The sequence below is a fragment of the Carya illinoinensis genome, chromosome 12 (genome assembly GCF_018687715.1).
Source record: "Carya illinoinensis cultivar Pawnee chromosome 12, C.illinoinensisPawnee_v1, whole genome shotgun sequence".
Lineage (NCBI taxonomy): Eukaryota > Viridiplantae > Streptophyta > Magnoliopsida > Fagales > Juglandaceae > Carya > Carya illinoinensis.
The window spans coordinates 24,982,903-25,001,493 of NC_056763.1; the positions used below are offsets into that span (position 1 = coordinate 24,982,903).

At 34.5% G+C, this 18,591-nt stretch overlaps 3 protein-coding genes across 6 annotated transcripts; 1 reads left to right on the forward strand and 2 right to left on the reverse strand.

Annotated features, from left to right (window-relative positions):
* Positions 1–974: 974 nt before the first annotated feature.
* On the reverse strand, positions 975–3,850 carry LOC122290531 (50S ribosomal protein L11, chloroplastic-like). Its single transcript, XM_043098299.1, has 4 exons — positions 3,116–3,850; positions 2,847–3,019; positions 2,687–2,750; positions 975–1,405 (listed from the first exon to the last, which is right to left on the reverse strand). Exons 2-4 carry the CDS (start codon positions 2,925–2,927, stop codon positions 1,197–1,199), a joined length of 354 nt encoding a protein of 117 aa, XP_042954233.1. The 5' UTR covers positions 2,928–3,019; positions 3,116–3,850; the 3' UTR covers positions 975–1,196.
* Positions 3,851–3,968: 118 nt separating this feature from the next.
* LOC122290530 (subtilisin-like protease SBT3.8) lies at positions 3,969–7,626 on the reverse strand. 2 transcript variants are annotated; one of them, XM_043098296.1, is made up of 10 exons: positions 7,254–7,626; positions 7,077–7,168; positions 6,876–6,973; positions 6,643–6,798; positions 5,694–6,364; positions 5,518–5,609; positions 5,198–5,440; positions 5,003–5,117; positions 4,729–4,921; positions 3,969–4,626 (listed from the first exon to the last, which is right to left on the reverse strand). In XM_043098296.1, exons 1-10 carry the CDS (start codon positions 7,374–7,376, stop codon positions 4,052–4,054), a joined length of 2,358 nt encoding a protein of 785 aa, XP_042954230.1. In that variant the 5' UTR covers positions 7,377–7,626; the 3' UTR covers positions 3,969–4,051. The 2 variants fall into 2 exon arrangements, with proteins under 2 accessions (XP_042954230.1, XP_042954232.1); XM_043098298.1 differs by lacking the exons at positions 7,077–7,168; positions 7,254–7,626 and having other exon boundaries at positions 6,643–6,788.
* A 4,515-nt stretch (positions 7,627–12,141) lies between these two features.
* On the forward strand, positions 12,142–17,243 carry LOC122289489 (beta-1,6-galactosyltransferase GALT31A-like). 3 transcript variants are annotated; one of them, XM_043096528.1, is made up of 11 exons: positions 12,142–12,587; positions 14,346–14,448; positions 14,529–14,590; positions 14,742–14,953; positions 15,054–15,117; positions 15,217–15,289; positions 15,938–16,058; positions 16,146–16,233; positions 16,325–16,450; positions 16,529–16,638; positions 16,931–17,243. In XM_043096528.1, the coding sequence occupies exons 1-11, from the start codon at positions 12,484–12,486 to the stop codon at positions 17,077–17,079; spliced, it is 1,212 nt and encodes a 403-aa protein (XP_042952462.1). In that variant the 5' UTR covers positions 12,142–12,483; the 3' UTR covers positions 17,080–17,243. The 3 variants fall into 3 exon arrangements, with proteins under 3 accessions (XP_042952462.1, XP_042952463.1, XP_042952464.1); XM_043096529.1 differs by lacking the exon at positions 12,142–12,587 and adding an exon at positions 12,666–12,691; XM_043096530.1 differs by lacking the exon at positions 12,142–12,587 and adding an exon at positions 12,695–12,816.
* The last annotated feature ends 1,348 nt before the right edge of the window (positions 17,244–18,591 follow it).

The following is an 18,591-nucleotide window of genomic DNA, read 5'->3' on the forward strand; positions in this document are numbered from 1 at the left end:
TATAAATATACATGTCAAACTGAGGCAATTACAGTTTTTCATTTTTCCATTCTTCTTTGTGTTGTTACTGTTTTTAACTTTTTACACTGCACATCTACGATTATATAAATCATTCCTCTTATGATATAATTTACATGGCATGCCAAAGAAATTTACTGAAAATGAACCTTGAGAATTAATAGAAAATCATTGGAGATTCTGATGTAGATGAACGAGGGCTACGTTCGTTGAAAAGCTGGACGCTTCCAAAAGCCCCACGAGTACACGAGGCAGTGGGAAGTGGTAAATGGAATAAAGTCAATTAATTTCTCAATAATTGCCCGTGACCACCAGGGATCCAGTACAAAAATGATAAGAACCCAACCATGTGTTCCATGTCGGGCCAATATCGATGACTTGAAATGTTGCTATCCATTAGAACTTTTTGCAGTACCAGTTGTTTTATAATAATAAAAATATAAAAATATAAATACTTTTACATTATTGTAAAACCTAGTTTAATATCGTGTTGGATTTCCGAAAAAGTACTTACAAATAGATTTTTTTTCGTCTAAGTAATTTACGAAATTCAGTTAGTTTTTGTAATTGGAATTTAGGACGCAAGGCCAATCAGAACTCCAAAAATACAACCTCGTTTGTCATGTCAACTCGGTTTTGCAGGCTGCCAATCTCATGCGGGCAAGCTGTATTTCAGTTTCAATTCAAGAGGAAGACCGCTGCCTTATTCTGTCAGTTTTGACGCATGGCTGATTCTTATGACCATAAGATTCCACTTAACAACAACAGTAATGGGGAAAACCAAGTCCAAATGGTAGGTAAATGTTCCATCTAGCTGATGCCGAACCCTTTATGTGACTGCAAATGCACAAAAGTCAGGACCCAATCTCACCTTGTTGCCCACTCGCCAGATAAACAGGAGTAATAATACAAGCCTAAGGCGTCCAAGCTCTTTAAAAAAAGTGCAACCCACCATAAAAAGATGAAACCTTTTTAGATAGATTCCATTTTTTTAATGGGACTTGCACACCCCCTAAATACCAACATCTAAAATGTAATTGAATATTCGATCAATGGATTCCAAGAAATCCTACTCGCACAAATATAAGACCAAAATGCATCAGATCAAAGAATTAATCGATGCTATTACACGAATATGATTTCTTAAAAATATTCAAGGGAACAAAGAATGAACAGGTCTAAACAAGTTCCTTCTTTTTCTGTTCAAGAACTGGAGGATCAACATCAATTCCCATATTAGCTGCAGTGCCTGCTATAATTCTCATTGCTGATTCAATACTCTTGCAATTCAAGTCTGGCAGCTTTTCAGCAGCGATTGTGTGCAACTGATCAATAGTGATCTTGCCCACTTTCTCCATCTTTGGGTCTTTAGAACCTTTCTCAACACCCATGGAATTAAAATCAAAGAAAAATAAATCTGTAACCATTTGGATCTATGATAACAAGTCACTATCGATATTTTTACAGATAACACCGTATAACAGGTTGCTATAAAGCTTCAATGCATGCCGTTAATGGATCACCAAGTAACGACCTTGAAGCTGAATTCTCTAGAAGATGAATATTTATCACCAGAATGTCAAGAAATATGGCACATACGGCAGAGACAACCAAAACCAATACATCTTGCAAAATGGAAAATCTGCCACCTAACCTAAATTCTCGAGTTGAGTTTTGGTAAACGGCTTTGCTACGTACAGTCGGCAAATACAGTCAGCGTGCAGTCGGTTGTACAGAATGAATAAAAAAAAATTATAAAAAATTTATTTTATATTCAGGGGGACCTACATGAATAAAAAAAATTAAAAAAATAATTTTTTTTTTTCATGTAGGTCCCGTATTAATTCACTTTTTTCTCCCCGACTGCATTTGCCGCTGCAAAAAGTATTTCTCTTTGGTAAAACGCATATAGATGGTTCAATCCAAAGTTCAATTTAATCAGTTCTTCCATTTTCATCATAATTAAAACACACTTGGTGTCATAACTGCTCTTCTCCTTCGACTACAACCGACTCAACTTGAGTTTCTCCTTTACTCTATGAACCTAGTTTCTACTGATTCAAACCATATTCTGATAAGCAAACTTGGATAGTTATCGTTTAATTCCTGGTCAAAAGCCAATAACAACGAGAAATGTTTCATTGAACACTTTTTACACCCTAGATTCAGTTCTCATTGCATATACCTGAAACAATTTATTGCACCCTCTCCCCTTTTGATGTTCAGATCTTGGGGATATCTGTGTTGCTCTAGGATTTAAAAATCTTGGAAGTTATGGCATGGGGCCACCATCAGGTGCTCGTGCATGTGAGCAGGTATTCAGGTTGGCCTTTTAAAAGTGCAGTATAATTTCCTTTCAGTTTCCCCGTTCTCAGCATTCCAATACACATTTAGATAAATAAAACCTGTTCATTTTTTATTAAGCACTATCAAAGTCTAATGCCCAAATCGACACCGCAGACCTTCTCAAGTTCTCAAAGCAGTGTTGCTAGTCCGCAAATACATTCAAAGAACACAATTTCCACTCAAATTGGTAATACCCCCGTAAAAAACAGTGCTAAATGCCTCGAATTAGATTCTCAATTTACATAGACTATCACCCCTAGAAAAGAAATAACAATAAAGGTAAAAATATCATACATATAATGGGCATTGTTAAACAATGTACCTGCTGCCTTAAGGAGCAGAACCGAAGCAGGCGGTGTCTTCAGTATAAAAGTAAAGCTTCTATCCTATACGGAATACAAGTAATCCTTACACCAACCCAAATGCAAGAAAAGGAAAAGAAAACGATTTTAAAAGGAATATAATGAAAGAACTGAGCTAACATCGTTGACGGTAATCTCGACGGGAATAACGTAACCGGCTTTGTCGGCGGTCCGGGCATTGTAATCCTTACAAAAAGCCATGCTGTTTACCCCCTTGGAACCAAGTGCTGGCCCTACTGGCGGCGCTGGGGTCGCCTTCCCTGCCTCCAGCGCCAGCTTTATCAATCCCACCACTGCATAACCATCCCCATCACAGGAAATCACACAACTTCGAATTTCTCAAACTCATAGCCAGTTTAGCCAGTTAGAAAAACATATACGAGATAAACCTTTCTTGGATTTGCCACCGGGCTTAGGTGGAGCCACTGCGATTACTGTCAGACACCTTGGTTTCGGATTAACAAGTCGGGGCTGTTTGTGAGAAAGGAATTGGAGAGAAATGTTGCTGGGCTTTGAAGACAAATTACTAAGGGCAGCAGGTGAAGCGAAAAGAGAAGGAAATTTCAAATTGTCTTTCGAAGAAAAAGAATGAAGGATAGGAGATAGAGGCACTGGTGAAAACTGGGGAGAGAAGACGCCATTGACGCCACTGGGGAGCTAGTTCGCGATTCCAATATGACCTGTTTTCTGTTTGGTTGTTAATGATGTCCATTAATGACTTCCATTTTTGACCTTTTTACCCTTTTTGGGCCGCCACCATTCTTGTCACCAAGAATTTCTTAGTCTGGAATTATAATCATTAAAGACTCTGGCTGGCTAATAATGCCGTACAAATATTATCAGCAATCAGTACTCTTGGTAATTTTTCTCTATTCTTCAAAGCACCGATAATCTGCATAGCTTTTAAGTTTCAGGAATAATGCTTCTTATTTATTACTCATATTTCATTCTCATGGCACTGATGACTGAGCCGTCCTACGTACTATTGCATAATTGTATTTGATGTTGCTATAGGGGTGCTTGTACTTCAATGTTTTCAATTGCAGTTAAGTTTTATGTTCTTTCCTCTACGTATACATTCACCGACAATGTTCCAGTATCTCGAATACGTTATGATCTTTAATTATGCTACTTCCAAACCACACCAGCGGCAAGGGAGTTAAAATGTAATTCCCGTGCACGAGTGACTAATCGATGCCGTAAGAATTGTAGTCATGGCGTGAGACAGAACCATTCATCAAATGCACGAATAGTTCACTTCTTCTCGTTTTATTTTTCCCATGTTCCTTTCTGCAATCACAGACTAAACTTTTTTTCCGTTCATATCATACATATGCATACGATTCAAACTCGATAACACCGACACGTACAGCTATAGGAATCCTAACAAGATGCTTACCATCAGTCCAAGTTAGACTTCCGAATTTGTAGTCTCCATATAGTTTTTGGGTTGAGAAGAAGGTAACTTTGAAGGAAAGAATTTGGGTTGTTGAATTGAAACTCAAAGTTTGAGGCTTAACAGCCATTTTTATGCCATATGGAGCCTGCACTGCAACTTTATAGACCGAAGTAAAGTATCCCACATTTGTCACCGTTCTTGTTACTGTTACTGTTCTTTTCAGGTTTGGGATTGTGATAGAAGGGAGGTTGAGATTCAGTCCAAAATGGCTCTCCTCCGCACAATTGATTGTGGTCTTGATTAAACTTGTGATGGAGGCATTGCTGTATCCCATGGAGCAGAGGAATTGAACATAATCATTTGCACTGATATTGTAAATCAGCCCTGGATCCACTGCTTTGTTGGGATTAACATGCCCACCGCCTATGTCGAAGGGATCGGTTGCCTTCCGATTGGGACCATCTTCAGATATACTTGTTCCATCTATTCCAATCTGGGAAGCTGCGATTTGCATAAATGTTGATCGTCACTGTTAACAACAAAATGCATGATCTTAAACTTGTAATGGTTGTAAATAGTAAGACAATGTTGGTTTTGACTTGCCGGTTGTGACCAGAGCTGATCTTATAGCTGCAGGAGACCAATTCCCATGTACTGATTTAAGTAGAGCTGCTATTCCTGCCACATGGGGGCAAGCCATTGAAGTTCCTGATAGAAGTGCAAACCTATCGTTGTGATTTGTTTCAGATGATCGAAATGCAGCTAAGATGTCAACACCAGGTGCTGCAATGTCAGGCTACATACAGATACAAAGGTTGCCCTGGTTAAATGGAAATGGTTCAAGCTATAAAATAGGAATGCTGCTTCTTGGATTTACCTTTAGTACTGATGGGGACATGGAACTTGGTCCTCTGGATGAGAAAGATGCAACTCGTGGAGATACCCATTTCCCAATGACAGACCTTGGCGTTCTTAACTTTACAGTTGGAGACCTTCACTAAGAAGTGGATAAAGTAAATATTCATGCAATTGCGTGACCATACAATTTGTTACTCGTTCCATTTCTCCTTACCTTGCCTTTCTGATGTAGGAAAGTATTTGTGCCCCTACTTCATAATCGACTTTAATACATGGGATTATATGGCATGACTGAAGACCATCATAATCAAAATGTGCAAATATAATTCCAACTCCTCCTGCCTTCAGCACAGAAGTTGAAGCAGAGACAATATCCCATTCGTTTGATTTTGAGAAACAAAGTACAATCTTCCCTGCCGCCATCGTTGCATTGAGACTTCCACGTCGACAATCCTTGCTTGAAGTTCAAACAGCATATGAGAAGAAAAAGAGATAAACAAAAAACCAACGAAGAAAAAACAGAAAAGGTCTCACGCTAAATCGTCCGTGGAATCTATAGCTATGCGTTCTGAATATGTAAGGCTAGTGAAATTGTGATGATGTTTCCCAATATCAATAGATTGACCCTGAATCAACAAAACAATTGCAAAAATCTCAGAGACTGATTTCATTATTTGCCTGATAGGATTTGTTGTGGTTAACTACTTCACCCATATGGTGCGGTTATTTCCAAGTGTAATGCCGACTGGAAAGGCCCTGTCTATTGTGGTGGCTGCGGTGGTGATGAGCCAGGGTGCAGTGTTAGATACTGTTTGCGAGATAGGGCCATCATTTCCGGCAGAACAAACTACGGTGATCCCTTTTACGGTTGCATGGAAGGAACCAATTGCAATCGTATCACGCAGATCGACGTAGGAGAACAGTGGAATCTCATTGCCAACAGATACGGATAGGATATCCACTCCGTCATGTATGGCTTTATCAAATGCTTTTAGAAGGTCTGCATCTGTGCATACATCAGTGTCAAATGACCAACAAGCTTTGTAAATAGCAAGGTGAGCAAGAGGTGCTCCACCTCTGGCTATACCAGAAGCTAGTCCTTTATAGTTCGCTTTTTTAACAAAATAGCCGGCTGCGATAGAAGCTGTATGAGTTCCATGTCCATCTCCATCTCGTGGTGATAGAAACTCTATGGTGTCAGTTTCATTACTAGGAATTTTGATTATATCCCTCACTCCTTTTATAAACCAACGAGCTCCAATAATTTTCTTGTTGCAATTTTTGGAGTTGAAGCGCTCTCCTTGTTGGCAAATTCCTTTCCAGCGTGATGGAACTGGACCCATGTCTTCATCATTGAAACTCTCAGACTCTGGCCAAACTCCTGCAAAAATCGACTCGTTTGATTACACAATTCAGATGAGATTGTTTGTTAAAAGTTAAATAAAATATTATTATAATATAATTTTTTAATATTAAATTATTAATTTTTTTTAAATTTGAAAATGTTGAATTTTTTATTATATTTTGTATGGAAATTTGTAAAAATTATAATGATTATATGAGATAAAATGAGATAGTTTGTATCCAAACCAACCCTAAGTTTCTTTAGCACTCGATTACATTTTTCATGGTACTGTTGTATATCAGACTACATATTACCTGTATCTATCACACCAATGATAGTTCCCTCACCCATGTTGCTTTTTGATAGGAGATTTGTTGGAGAATGATGATTGATCCCAATGAAATCCCAGCTTCTGGTTGTTTGAAGCTTGTGAATGCGATTCGGTATCACTTGGACAACTCTAGGAAAGTCTACAATTTTATCGGTGAAATTTACCAAATTTGGACGCTGGCTCATGATTAATTTAGTTTTATGTATATAAGAATACCTGCAATCGCTTCTGCCTGAGATTCTGTCAATCTTGCAGCAAACCCAGAAAAGCCATGCTTATAGCTATAAAGTATGGAACTTTTTGCAGCTTCTTTGCTTCAATACACAGAATAAATTTTGATAAATTTTTGCATCTCTTGGTGCTAACACTAGCCACATTTAGAGTTTTACAGCAAAAAGTATCGATCTTTAGCCATACCTTCCTAGCAAGCTTGATAGAATTTTATGGTGAGATTTTTTGGTTGTTGCTGGATCATCATCCCTGTTCCATCCCATATATACAATATGTACCTAGTAATGTTCCCAGATAAGTACCTGTGCCAAAAGAAGGGGGAAAATATGGAACCAAAACTTGAATTTGCACATATACACTTACACTACTTGTGGCCTGAGCACATATCACTGAGGCATGGAGATGATATTGCAGTAAAATGAGAGAGAAGATCGCAAGCAAGTGGTTTTTTCTTGCCCATTTCCAGTTTTGTGAAATGGTATACATCTTCTAGACATATAGAGTGATGCAAGGACTCGAAGATTTTGCTTGTGTGTTTTCCTTTTAGACGTTCCCTATGTGTGTTTGCTCCTCTGGCTAGAGAAACATATTTTCCTGCTGCACTTTTGGTGTCTATTCACAACCGATAGTAAAGCAAGCACAATACACTTTTAGTAGATGGTTTTGAGAACTTTTGTGTACAAAGATTGCTTGGAGAATTGAATTGATTGCTTCGTCTACTTGTCCAAAGACTTTTATTCCATCAACTTGAACAATTGCCAACAAAAGCTCTTTGATGTGTAGTTGTCTACCATTATTGTCAAGTACTCTAAGCAGGGAGCATATTGATACTGCTTTTTGTTTGTCAACAACATTGTTTTGTGATTTGTCTCAAATCTCACATGGATTAATAGGAAAATAAGAAATACTTTAGTCACAAGTAAACTCACAAAATGACATAGCTTGATGTTATACGTTAAATTATAAAGTAAATATTAATCTATTATATAAAATCATATCAGTTTGTAGATTTACTTTTACAATATCTTGTCATAACTGTTTATATACTATATATACTTGATTGGTCTGCCATTGAAATTGAATTATCTATACGAGTGACGGTGATGTTGCTGTGTGTTAGTGTAGACCCTTGGGCCTTATCCCACAATCCAATACCTCTCTTTTTCCTGAAAGTTCAGCAACAAGAATCCCTTCCCACAATTTCCGACCGGTGCTTTTGCTTTTCTCGTTTGTCCATTAATGTCATCAGTGGTACTCTTCTTTTTTCAAGGATAAGTAGGATTGTCTTTGTGAAAAAGTATAACAGTAGTGGAACACCCTGTAATGCTTTAGAAAAAGATGTCAAAGAGGGATGATGACATCATTCAGCAAATGAGATAATCTCAGGATTAAAGAAATAATAATGAAGTGATATAACCAATCATATTAGTAGATTGTGTAAAGAGTATGTAAAAATAATTATATATAGAGTTTTTTATTTTTTCTATTCACTTCTCAATATTATATACAGTCGTAGAATGCGCAAAAACTATACAATCACTTTGAAAATAACAGAGTCTAGTATCAAGAAATTAAATTTTTTATGTGAGTCTCGTATTTACTCTTTTTTTTTTAAGAGATTATGCGGTACTTACGCACCCTGTGATTACAAATGTCATTTCTACTTCTCAAAACATCCATAAAGTTTTTATAGTCTGATTAATGTTAAAGAGAAATGTGTAAAAGTTCATAACCAATTCACAACCAAGTCAAATAAATTTTGAAAAATTAGTATTTTATTATATAGATGTTAAAAAGGTTGTGATTTAGGCATTCTTTGAGTAACGAGGTATTTTTATATATTATCAAAAAAATTTATAATTTTTTTTAATATCATTTATATACAAAATACTTTTCAATTTTTAAATTTTTAACTTTTGTATATGATAATTAATTCATTATTATCCAAATACAAAACCCAATACAATTATCTCAAACTTTCAAACAAAACATAAAAAGCAATACATTTTTTTCAATTTTTAAAATAAAATTTATATTAAAAAATTATATTCAAACCATTCTTTAAATTTATAATATTTTTATTTAATTTTTTTCTCTCTTATTTTCTAAAATTCAATAAAACATCTTAATTCAAATCATGTCATTACTATTTACAATTATTTTACTTTTATTTATAGAATTTTGAAATATCAGTCTTAGTCGTCTCCTTTAATTCATGCGGTGTTGACATACCTTATAGGTTTTTTTTTTTTTTTTTTTGAATTAACATAATTTATAGTTTTTTTTAATCAGCTAAAACTTATTTTCATTCATAATTGAAATGAGAAATTAAACAATACATGACTTTTCTTTTTCAACAATAGGCATAATGTCATGTGGACCTTCTTCGATCTAGCACAACTCTCCACCCATTTGTAGTGCCCTCCTTGTTAGTTGACTTCCTAATCCGATCTGTAATCTTGATTTCTTCCACTTGTTGTCCCATATATGTGCTTGTAAACTTCTTGTAATTATCATTGATAACTCTTTGGGCATTTCCTTCAAAAGGTGCTTTTGTATGTTTAGATCACTACATACTTAGGATTTTTTTTTTCAATTTTAAATTGATTTTAAGTATTAAAAAGAATATTGATGTGACTAATCAATTTCAATTTAAAGTTTTACAATTTTTTTTTTATTTTTAAATTAATTTATATTAATATATATTATATATAAAAATTATATTATATTAAAAAATATTATATATAATATTTTTAAAAAATTTTAAAATATATATTATATAAAGAAAAATGATATTTACAGTTGTGGTTGTGCAAGTAGCGTGCAGTCATTTTGAAAAAAATGAATTAATATGAGACCCACATAAAAAAAATTAACTTTTTAATCGTGAACCTCACTCTTTTTCAAAGCAATTACACGACATTTATAATTCTATAACTGTATGTAGTATTGCTGTTATATAAAACCAATTCGGATCTAAAAAACTTAAAATCGCCGATTCTGACCTGTTTTACGAATCCAAACCAGGCCAATCCTATTTGAGCTATTCTTCTTTAAAAGTAATCATTAATCACATTTTAGTATATCTTATAATCCCAATTTCGTGTCCAGATTTTTTCGTGTTTGATAATCTTCTTATTTGATTTATTTTTTTAGTCTTAGTGCCATTTTACAGTGTTTGTTTATTTATATATATATATATATATTTAGATATCTAGAGTGAAAATATGGAGAGTGCCACAGTCATTGCTGGGAGCTCCCGCTAGGTTATTTTTTTTTTATATTTTTGTGTTTTTTTATATCATTTTTTTAATATTTTTAAATATTTAAAAAAATATAAAAAAATCACAATAATATTAAAATTTTTTTACTTAATTACTGCAAAAAAAAAAAAAAAACTGGGAGCGGTAGCTCCCAGCGGCGGATCTAACATTTTCCGTGAAAATATATAGGTGGGTTTGGGTGGGGTCCAGTAGAGTTTATCACGTCGGGTTGTCTCGTATTCTGGCGCCATTGTTTCATGCGCAGACGTGCGCCACTGTTTCTGATTTGACACCCTAGCACCAGATGACCATACTACCCTCCTCTTCAACCCCCCCGACTTCTACTATTGCCTCCCTCTCCACCGAATCCCGCTTTTCAATTTTCAAACTTGCATTGCTTCAACGCTACAAGTACAACCACTCCCTTTTGCATTTGGACCAAACTGCCCCCCTTTTTCTTATCTTAAAACCACTTTACCTGTTTTATTTTAGATAAGTACTATTATATAAAAATAATTTTATAAAATAAATTAATACATTAAATCCAGTTTAATTTTATAAAATATTTTATCTCATCATTATAATTTTTTAAAATTTTTATATAAAATATAATAAATAATTTTAAAATAATATTATTATTATAATAAAATTTTATTTAATTTTTATATTTTTTATAAATATATCTTATCTCATCTCTGAATATGAGCCAATCATAATTTATAAATTTAACCAATCACACGAAATTATATTTTTTTATTATTATTAAAATTATTTATGAATCATTTATAATTGTTTGGTCCAATTCAAATATTATTGTTTTTTTTCTTTTGTACCTTTGTTGTGTCATTGATCTAATTAACACACTTGTTAAATGAAACCGAGTAGCTCTAGAGACAAAAACATTCCAAGAAAAGAGAGAGAAACAGCCATAGCTAGAGACAGGATGATATGTTTATCATCCCTCATATAAATTTCTCAAACTATTTTATGGAGATGCAATTTTGTTATAATAATTATATAGCTCTTGATTGATCTGTCCGAGGGAAAACATCTCTCTACTGAAAGTTGACGAGTCTCTTTCATACTCAAGACATATAGCTAGATGTCTTATTAAGGCTGGTATGAACATTTAATTCAAATTATTTCATTTTATATAATTTTTATACATAAATATAATGAATAATTTAATTTTTTTAAATTTTAAAACAAAATTAATATTAAAAAATTATATTATAATAATATTTTATTCAATATCATATCATCTGAATTTAAAAAAAAAAAAAAGGACTAAAGAGAATAGTTGCATCCCATAACCGTTACAAGAAATAGCTCTCGTGTACTCTTGCATTTATATAACACATTAAATAAGTTTGATAAATAAATTTTATATAAATAAGAATATAAATTAATATCACTTAAAAATTAAAAAAATAACATACATGTCATTGTACCATGATATGACATTTACGTGATTAGAAAAAAAAATGATATGACATTTACCATCAAAAGAATTGATAAAATAATATAATTCTATTTTATAGTTAAAAAAAATTAGCAAATCATGTCATCATATTAATTTATAAATTTTTTATATTATAATTTAATACATCAAATATTTCTTATTTTTTATTAAGAAAAAAAATATACTTGATAAATTAAACTATAAAAAAACATTCTCTATTTAAATATTAAAAATATTTCATCTCATTTTATTTTATTATTATAATTTTTTAAAATTTTTATATAAAATATAATAAATAATTCAATTTTTTAAATTTTAAAATAATAATAATATTAATAAATAAGATTTTATTTAACTTTTTACCTACAACTATCTTACTTTACTATTCAAACCACGCTTTAGCAAATCCGGTTTTTGTTTTTTTGGTTTTCTCAACGAAAGCTATTAGAAATGCAGAGAACAGCAAATGACCGTAAAAATTCAAAGAAAAAATAGGTTATAAATGATGATAATAATGTCCCAAAGAAACACAAAAAGCTGTCAGCTCCGGACAGAAGAAAAAGGAAAGTGCACAGAACTGCCCACAGGCGCAGACATGAGTCCGTGCTCTAGTTGAGCGTAAAAGAGCATTATTGGCATGCGAGGCTGTCGGGACTTAAAAATCTCATGTTTTCACCGCGTGAGAAAGCAATGAACCTGAACGTAATTTACAAGCGATAACCATTCCCAAGTGATTTCGGACATTGTCGCTTTTTCTTCTTGTTCTCTATGTAGTTCGGTGCTTCGCAATTCTCTAATGGGGTCCCTTGCTTTATGTAATTTGTAACGAGGAGGCCTTATAAGCTGAGGCTTTTTTGAAGATTGAGATATGGGTCTGAGCAGACCTCACAAAGCTGGCAATGGGGTCTCCACCAGATGGGTTTCTATCCTCTGCATCGCCAGCTTCTTCTTGGGTGTTCTTGTTGTCAATAGGTACTCTCTCTCTCTCTCTCTCTCGGGACATGACTAAGATCTTGTGTTAAAGTGGTCACCTTTCAGATTTTCCGCTCTTTCCAATGGAATGGGATGCTTTCATTGTAATGATCTTTTATGCAACTGGGTAGCATCCCTTCTGCTTCATTTCCTTTTTCTTTTAGATTTGAGCGTTTTAGTTTCTGGATTTGAGCATTTGAATTCCGGGGTCAAGATTGACACTTTTACAGTTACTACTCTCTCTCTCTCTCTCTCTCTCTCTCTCTCTCTCTCCGTGTCTCTATTTTTTTTGTCCTGATGCTGTCTCTACTTGTTGAGGTGATGGAGATTGTAAATACCGAGACGGATGAATTCGTAAACGCAATAAGTTGTTGGGGATAAGACATCTGCTGCTGATTTTTTTTTTTCCTTGTGTTTTGGGATCTCTTGGCACTTTAGTGAAGGAAGGTGTAAATTTGATGACGCTTAGCTTTGGGATATTGGCGAACTTAGATTAATTTCCCTTATGTTTCCTAATGCAGGGAACTTGTTACTGCATTAGTTTAGACGTCAATTTTTTGGTAGTACAGTTCGATTTCAGGATATTGTTCTCAACTCCGAGATCAGCGATCGGCAGAAATGGCATAATTAGTCGAATTACTGATATTATGCTTGATTGCAATGCACTTGAAAATGGGTTCAAAACTGATAATTTGGACATCTTTCAATAAAAATATAAAAACATATAGGTCTACTCTAGATGAGAAGTTTTCTTTCTAGTGAACCAAAGAGGCTGTTCAATCACAATGTAATAATAGTAATTCTACTAATTCATCAACCTCCACAAATTGTGCGTGGAAATAAGTACCATTTAACCCCACACCTGTAGCCAACACTAAAGCACTAACATCCGATTGTGTGGCATCTTGTGGTTCAGACTCTTGCATCATATTGATTGCTTTGTAGGCTTAAGGAATTTTCAAAACTTTTTGTGCCAAAATGCCAATAGATTGTATATATCAGTTAATGAACTGTATCGTATTACCTGTCAGGATGCAGCCTAGTGGTTAAAGAATGGACTTTGTTGAGTTGTAGATTCAAACGTCTTGGATGTGATTCCACACTAGGAGTTTCCCTGGATTACTTGATATGTGGTTATGATGTGTGGGGTCATATATAAGGGTCTACTCCCCTGTGGGGGTTCGAAAGACCCTGCCTTGTTGAGGTTCCATGCCAAAAAAAGGAAAAATGAACAGATAAGTATTGAGTCTTAAGGATCTAGTTGAAACTTTCTGAGTAAACTTCTGAGGAATGGGGACAGTCAAAAGTGGGGGCTCACCACCTTGCACTGAACTCCTTGACAGGTTCATTGCCCTGTTTCTTGGTCTTCAATTGTTTCGGCACTCCATCCCTTCGTTGCTAGTTGATGAACTCCTTCCCGAACTCCAAAATGCTTGCTTCCCAAATGATTGGTAGCGCTAACTTATTATTTTATCGAATCATATTTAGTTTGTAAGGGTACCATGTCCTACTAGACAAGATGCCAGGAGCATTTTCCTTTATTTGTCAATCTACCAATAAAAATTCCTTTATCTGCCAGTCTATATGCGTTTGTCATCAATATGATTAAACTCGTTAGATTTTCTGTTGAAGGTTGTCTTTTTCTAATGTCAGTTGAAGGTTGGCCTTTTCTGATGTCAGTTGACGGTTGATTCCTTTCCAAATTTTTATTATCCTTCTTTCACATTCACCAATGAGTTGCTTATGTCAATTACATAGGTTTTGGGCTATTCCCAATCCAGTTACAATGGATGAGGAGGCTTTGTCAGTGGAGAAACATCAATCAAGCGCTCTCCATCCCATAGAGAACTGTGAGAGGAAGGCAAGTCTCAACAGTATTTTCATAATAAGCTCCAGTTCCTTTATTTACGCATCCTGATAAAAATTTTCATGTTGTTACAGGATTCTTCTGTTCAGGCAGGGGACATCCTTTCTCGAGTTTCACAAACACATGATGTAATAATGTAACTTTCTATATCCTGCTGAGTAATGCTTTACAGAATTCTGGTTATATTACTTAACAAGAATAATTCCGGCTATACCTTATATGTTTCAACTTTGTAACTTTCAATATCATGTAATTGATACGTATGCCACTTTCATTTCTTGATACAGGACCTTAGACAAAACAATCTCCTCATTGGAGATGCAGCTGGCTGCAGCTAGAGCTTCCAAATCTCAAGATGCGGATGGATCTCCAGCAGTTACACAATCAGGAAGGGCGCAATTGAAGGAGCGTCAGAAAGTTTTCTTTGTTATGGGAATCATTACTGCATTTAGCAGCAGAAAACGAAGAGAGTCAATCAGAGAGACATGGATGCCCCGAGGTTCATTCAAAACTTAATTGCCATTATTTCTGATTTTATGTTTAAAATAGATTTTGAAATAAACTTATTACTGATACTCTTTGGTTGTTTTTCATTTTAGGAGAGGGATTAAGGAAGTTGGAAATGGAGAAAGGAATTATAATACGGTTTGTCATAGGACACAGGTATTTTTCTTGAACTTTCGAGATTGTTGCATGCTACATTTGCTTGCTTCATAATGATAATCTTGACAACCATATTGGTTTATATATGGTGGCCACTAGTGCTACTTCAGGTGGTGTATTGGATCGTGCTATTGATGCAGAAGATGAGCAATATAAGGATTTCTTACGATTGGTATGGTAAACTGCTTGGGACCTAGCTGACCTGTTATCTCTAGTCATGATATTATTAAACCAAGAGCAGACAATGATCTGGTCACCTAGTTGACTCACTGGTTCAACTAGTGGGTCAGTGTTTGAACAGGGAGCTTGTTTAAAACAGGAAAATTGGCAATTTTGATGAAATTTGGGAATTAAAGTTCAAAAATGTGGTAAGAAAGTTACAACGCATACAAGAAGAAATATACGTATAAAGAAGTATGTATTTATCTAAGTACAAAGTACTGAGGCACCATGATCAAATCTCATTTCAGTCTTTCTTATTTGTCCCAAATTATGAGGACTTGGAAAATTGTTTTATGACATTGAAACTCAATCTTAGTTTGCTATAGGGCTTCAATTAATATATTTGAACTCAATGGCAAGGAATCCAACATCACTTTTTCTTTTCTTTTTCTTTTTTTTTTCACCTATAAAAAAAAATGTGATGTTGGATTCCTTGCCATTGAGGATGCAATATTTTAACATAATAGAAGAAAATAAGGGTCGGTAGATTTTCAACAAGCTGTCATAATCTGCTTTCCATAACAGTTAGAATTAGCAGGTTAGCCTTTGATTAAAATATCTGCTCTAAGTTTATGCAGAGTTACCTCTTTACTTGCAGAATCATGTAGAAGGATACCATGAATTGTCATCAAAAACTCAAATATACTTTTCAGCAGCTGTTGCTAAGTGGGATGCTGACTTCTATATAAAAGTTGATGACGATGTGCACATAAATCTTGGTTGGTGTACACTGTCCTAAATTGTCTCTATCATGAAAAAATAGCTGCTGTATTGGGGTATGTGATTGATATTAAACTATTTGCTAGGTATGGTTGGTTCTACCCTTGCCCGCCATAGATCCAAACCACGGGTTTATATTGGTTGTATGAAGTCTGGGCCTGTCCTGTCACAGAAGTAAGCTGTCATTTTTTTTTTTTTTCCGTTGAGTTTGTTGAGTACTTAGCAATCATCATTTATCAGATGTACCTTTGGCTTCTAAATGCAGAGGGATCAAATACCATGAACCAGAGTACTGGAAATTTGGTGAGGAGGGAAATAAGTATTTTAGGCATGCCACGGGGCAAATATATGCGATCTCGAAAGATTTGGCAACATATGTTTCTGTTAATCGGTAAGTTCTTGCCGTAAATCATTCTATTCCCTTCTGTGCAACTTAAAACTATCAATCATAAATGTTTTTCCCCTCCAGGCACATACTTCATAAATTTGCGAATGAAGATGTCTCTTTGGGTTCTTGGTTTATTGGTCTTGACATTGAGCACATTGATGATAGAAGCCTCTGCTGTGGGACACCCCCTGGTAAGATGCTTGCAGATCTGCCCGTGAGTTTGCAAATAATGAAGTTCCTTTCTTTGTTTCCCTCCAATTATTACTTGTTTTTATGGTTACAACTTTTGTATCACTGGATGGAGTCAAAAAGCCTTAGCCAATATCAAAGCTTAAGTTCACAAACGCCACAATATCACAAGCTTATTGATTTGGTTGAAATATCACATGCTGTTTGCAAAGTTCTGAACGAGCTCTATAAGCCCGGCTCCAAAGATCCACAGGTTGAATTCTTTCATGCTAAAAGTTTGTTTTCTGCTGACAGATTGTGAGTGGAAGGCTCAAGCAGGAAATCCCTGCGCCGCATCCTTTGACTGGAATTGCAGTGGCATTTGCAAATCAGTAGAAAGAATGGAGGGGGTGCACCAGCGCTGTGGCGAGGGTGATGAAGCTATCTGGCACACCAGTTTCTGAAACAGCTCTCCATTGGTTCTAATGTGTCTGAAACAACTCAATCTGCCCCATTGTTGGTTCTAATGCCTTGGGACGGTTGGTATATGATTGAATGAATTAACCACTGCACATAGAGATTCTCCAAGTCAGGAAATATAATGCTAATTCTTTTGTTCCAGGTTCAAGTTCTCGACTGCTTGTCCAAATACCAAACAAATTTGCAGTTGCTTCTCTAATTATATCAACTAAAACAAACACAATTAAAGGTCCTTTTGCACTATAAGAGAAAATCATTTGTGCATTGCAGACAAGGAATAAAGGGAATTGGCCCAAAAAATCACCAGTTAGCAATCCAGTGGACTAGGTTATAGGCTAGCCCCATTTGGTTTCCTTTCTACTCTTTTGTATTTTATCGTCTTTTCAGCCATGGCTTAATTCTCTGACTTCAAAAGAAAGAAGTTACAGGTGAGAACATCAAATGCTGGCATTTTCCTACCAGGTGTGAACCCCAGCTCTGATGGCTTTGTTTTGTTTTCTGATCTGACCAGGCAATAGTCTAAACAAGAGAAATTCAAGTTTGATATTAGGAGGGAGTCTTTAACAACTTATAATAACAGTCAATAATCTAAAATAATAAGATTACAGCTTTGAACTATTTTAGTTTTTGCCTAGTCAAACAATTTACAGATCTAGAGCTTCTGAAATCCGTACAAATCAAGAGTCAAAGACAAGGAAAATAGTAATCTAAAACTTCTTAAATTCTTATCATATTTTGCTATAATTCTATATGTTATTTTTTACAATTGAATAAATTTACCATTGGCGATATTACAATTTACCAGTTTCACGTGTCCAATGTTAGAATAATTTTTAAGTTGAATCTGACCAAATTATAGTCAAATCAAGAGTTTGGTCCAAATCCAAATGGAGGACCTGGTTGGTCAGTGTAGTGGGCGAGATGAATATCGGCTGTCTGCTTCTCACTTGCATCTATTTCTTAAATTTTGACGAAAATAAAAAGAAAAACGATGTTTGCAGTTTTATTTTAATATAATTTTTTTAGAAAGTAAAAATTATTTTTTTAATTAAAAATTTCATTTCTTTTTTAAAAATATATATAAAATTTATATATTTTAAAATTGTATCTAATATTAATATAAAATATTTGTAATACCGAATCATATTTTTTAAATGTACGAAGTTCAAATTTATTGATAGGATGTTTTAATAACTTGAAGCCCATCAATTAAATCCAAGCAAATTAATGGTAATGGAATCAAATAAAAATTATATTAAAAAATAATATTTTATTTAATTTTAAACTTTAATTTAAAACCATTTAATCTCACTTTCCAAACTATAACTCATAAAAAGTTACTACTGGTTATAGATGGATGCATCAAAATAGTCCGACATCAATCAAAAGTTATTTCCAACTCCAAGCTATACTTAATTATTGCCACGTTATACGAAATCAACCGTCCGAATAAAATTCAGACGTGGCAAGACGTGAACCGTACAAAATCGACGAAC

Bases quoted from the DNA above. Each gene is read 5' to 3' on its own strand.
- LOC122290531 (XM_043098299.1), bottom strand. From the start codon at position 2,927: ATGGCTTTTTGTAAGGATTACAATGCCCGGACCGCCGACAAAGCCGGT. The intron at 2,751-2,846 runs GTTAGCTCAGTT...TATTCCGTATAG, and splicing joins TCGAGATTACCGTCAACGAT to GATAGAAGCTTTACTTTTAT. The intron at 1,406-2,686 runs GTACATTGTTTA...TTAATTCCATGG, and splicing joins TCTGCTCCTTAAGGCAGCAG to GTGTTGAGAAAGGTTCTAAA.
- LOC122290530 (XM_043098296.1), bottom strand. From the start codon at position 7,376: ATGTATACCATTTCACAAAACTGGAAATGGGCAAGAAAAAACCACTTG. The intron at 6,799-6,875 runs GTATTCTTATAT...ATAAAATTGTAG, and splicing joins TCAGGCAGAAGCGATTGCAG to ACTTTCCTAGAGTTGTCCAA. The intron at 5,610-5,693 runs GTGAAGTAGTTA...TTGTTGATTCAG, and splicing joins GAAATAACCGCACCATATGG to GGTCAATCTATTGATATTGG.
- LOC122289489 (XM_043096528.1), top strand. From the start codon at position 12,484: ATGGGTCTGAGCAGACCTCACAAAGCTGGCAATGGGGTCTCCACCAGA. The intron at 14,954-15,053 runs GTTCATTCAAAA...TTTTCATTTTAG, and splicing joins AGAGACATGGATGCCCCGAG to GAGAGGGATTAAGGAAGTTG. The intron at 16,234-16,324 runs GTAAGCTGTCAT...TTCTAAATGCAG, and splicing joins GGGCCTGTCCTGTCACAGAA to AGGGATCAAATACCATGAAC.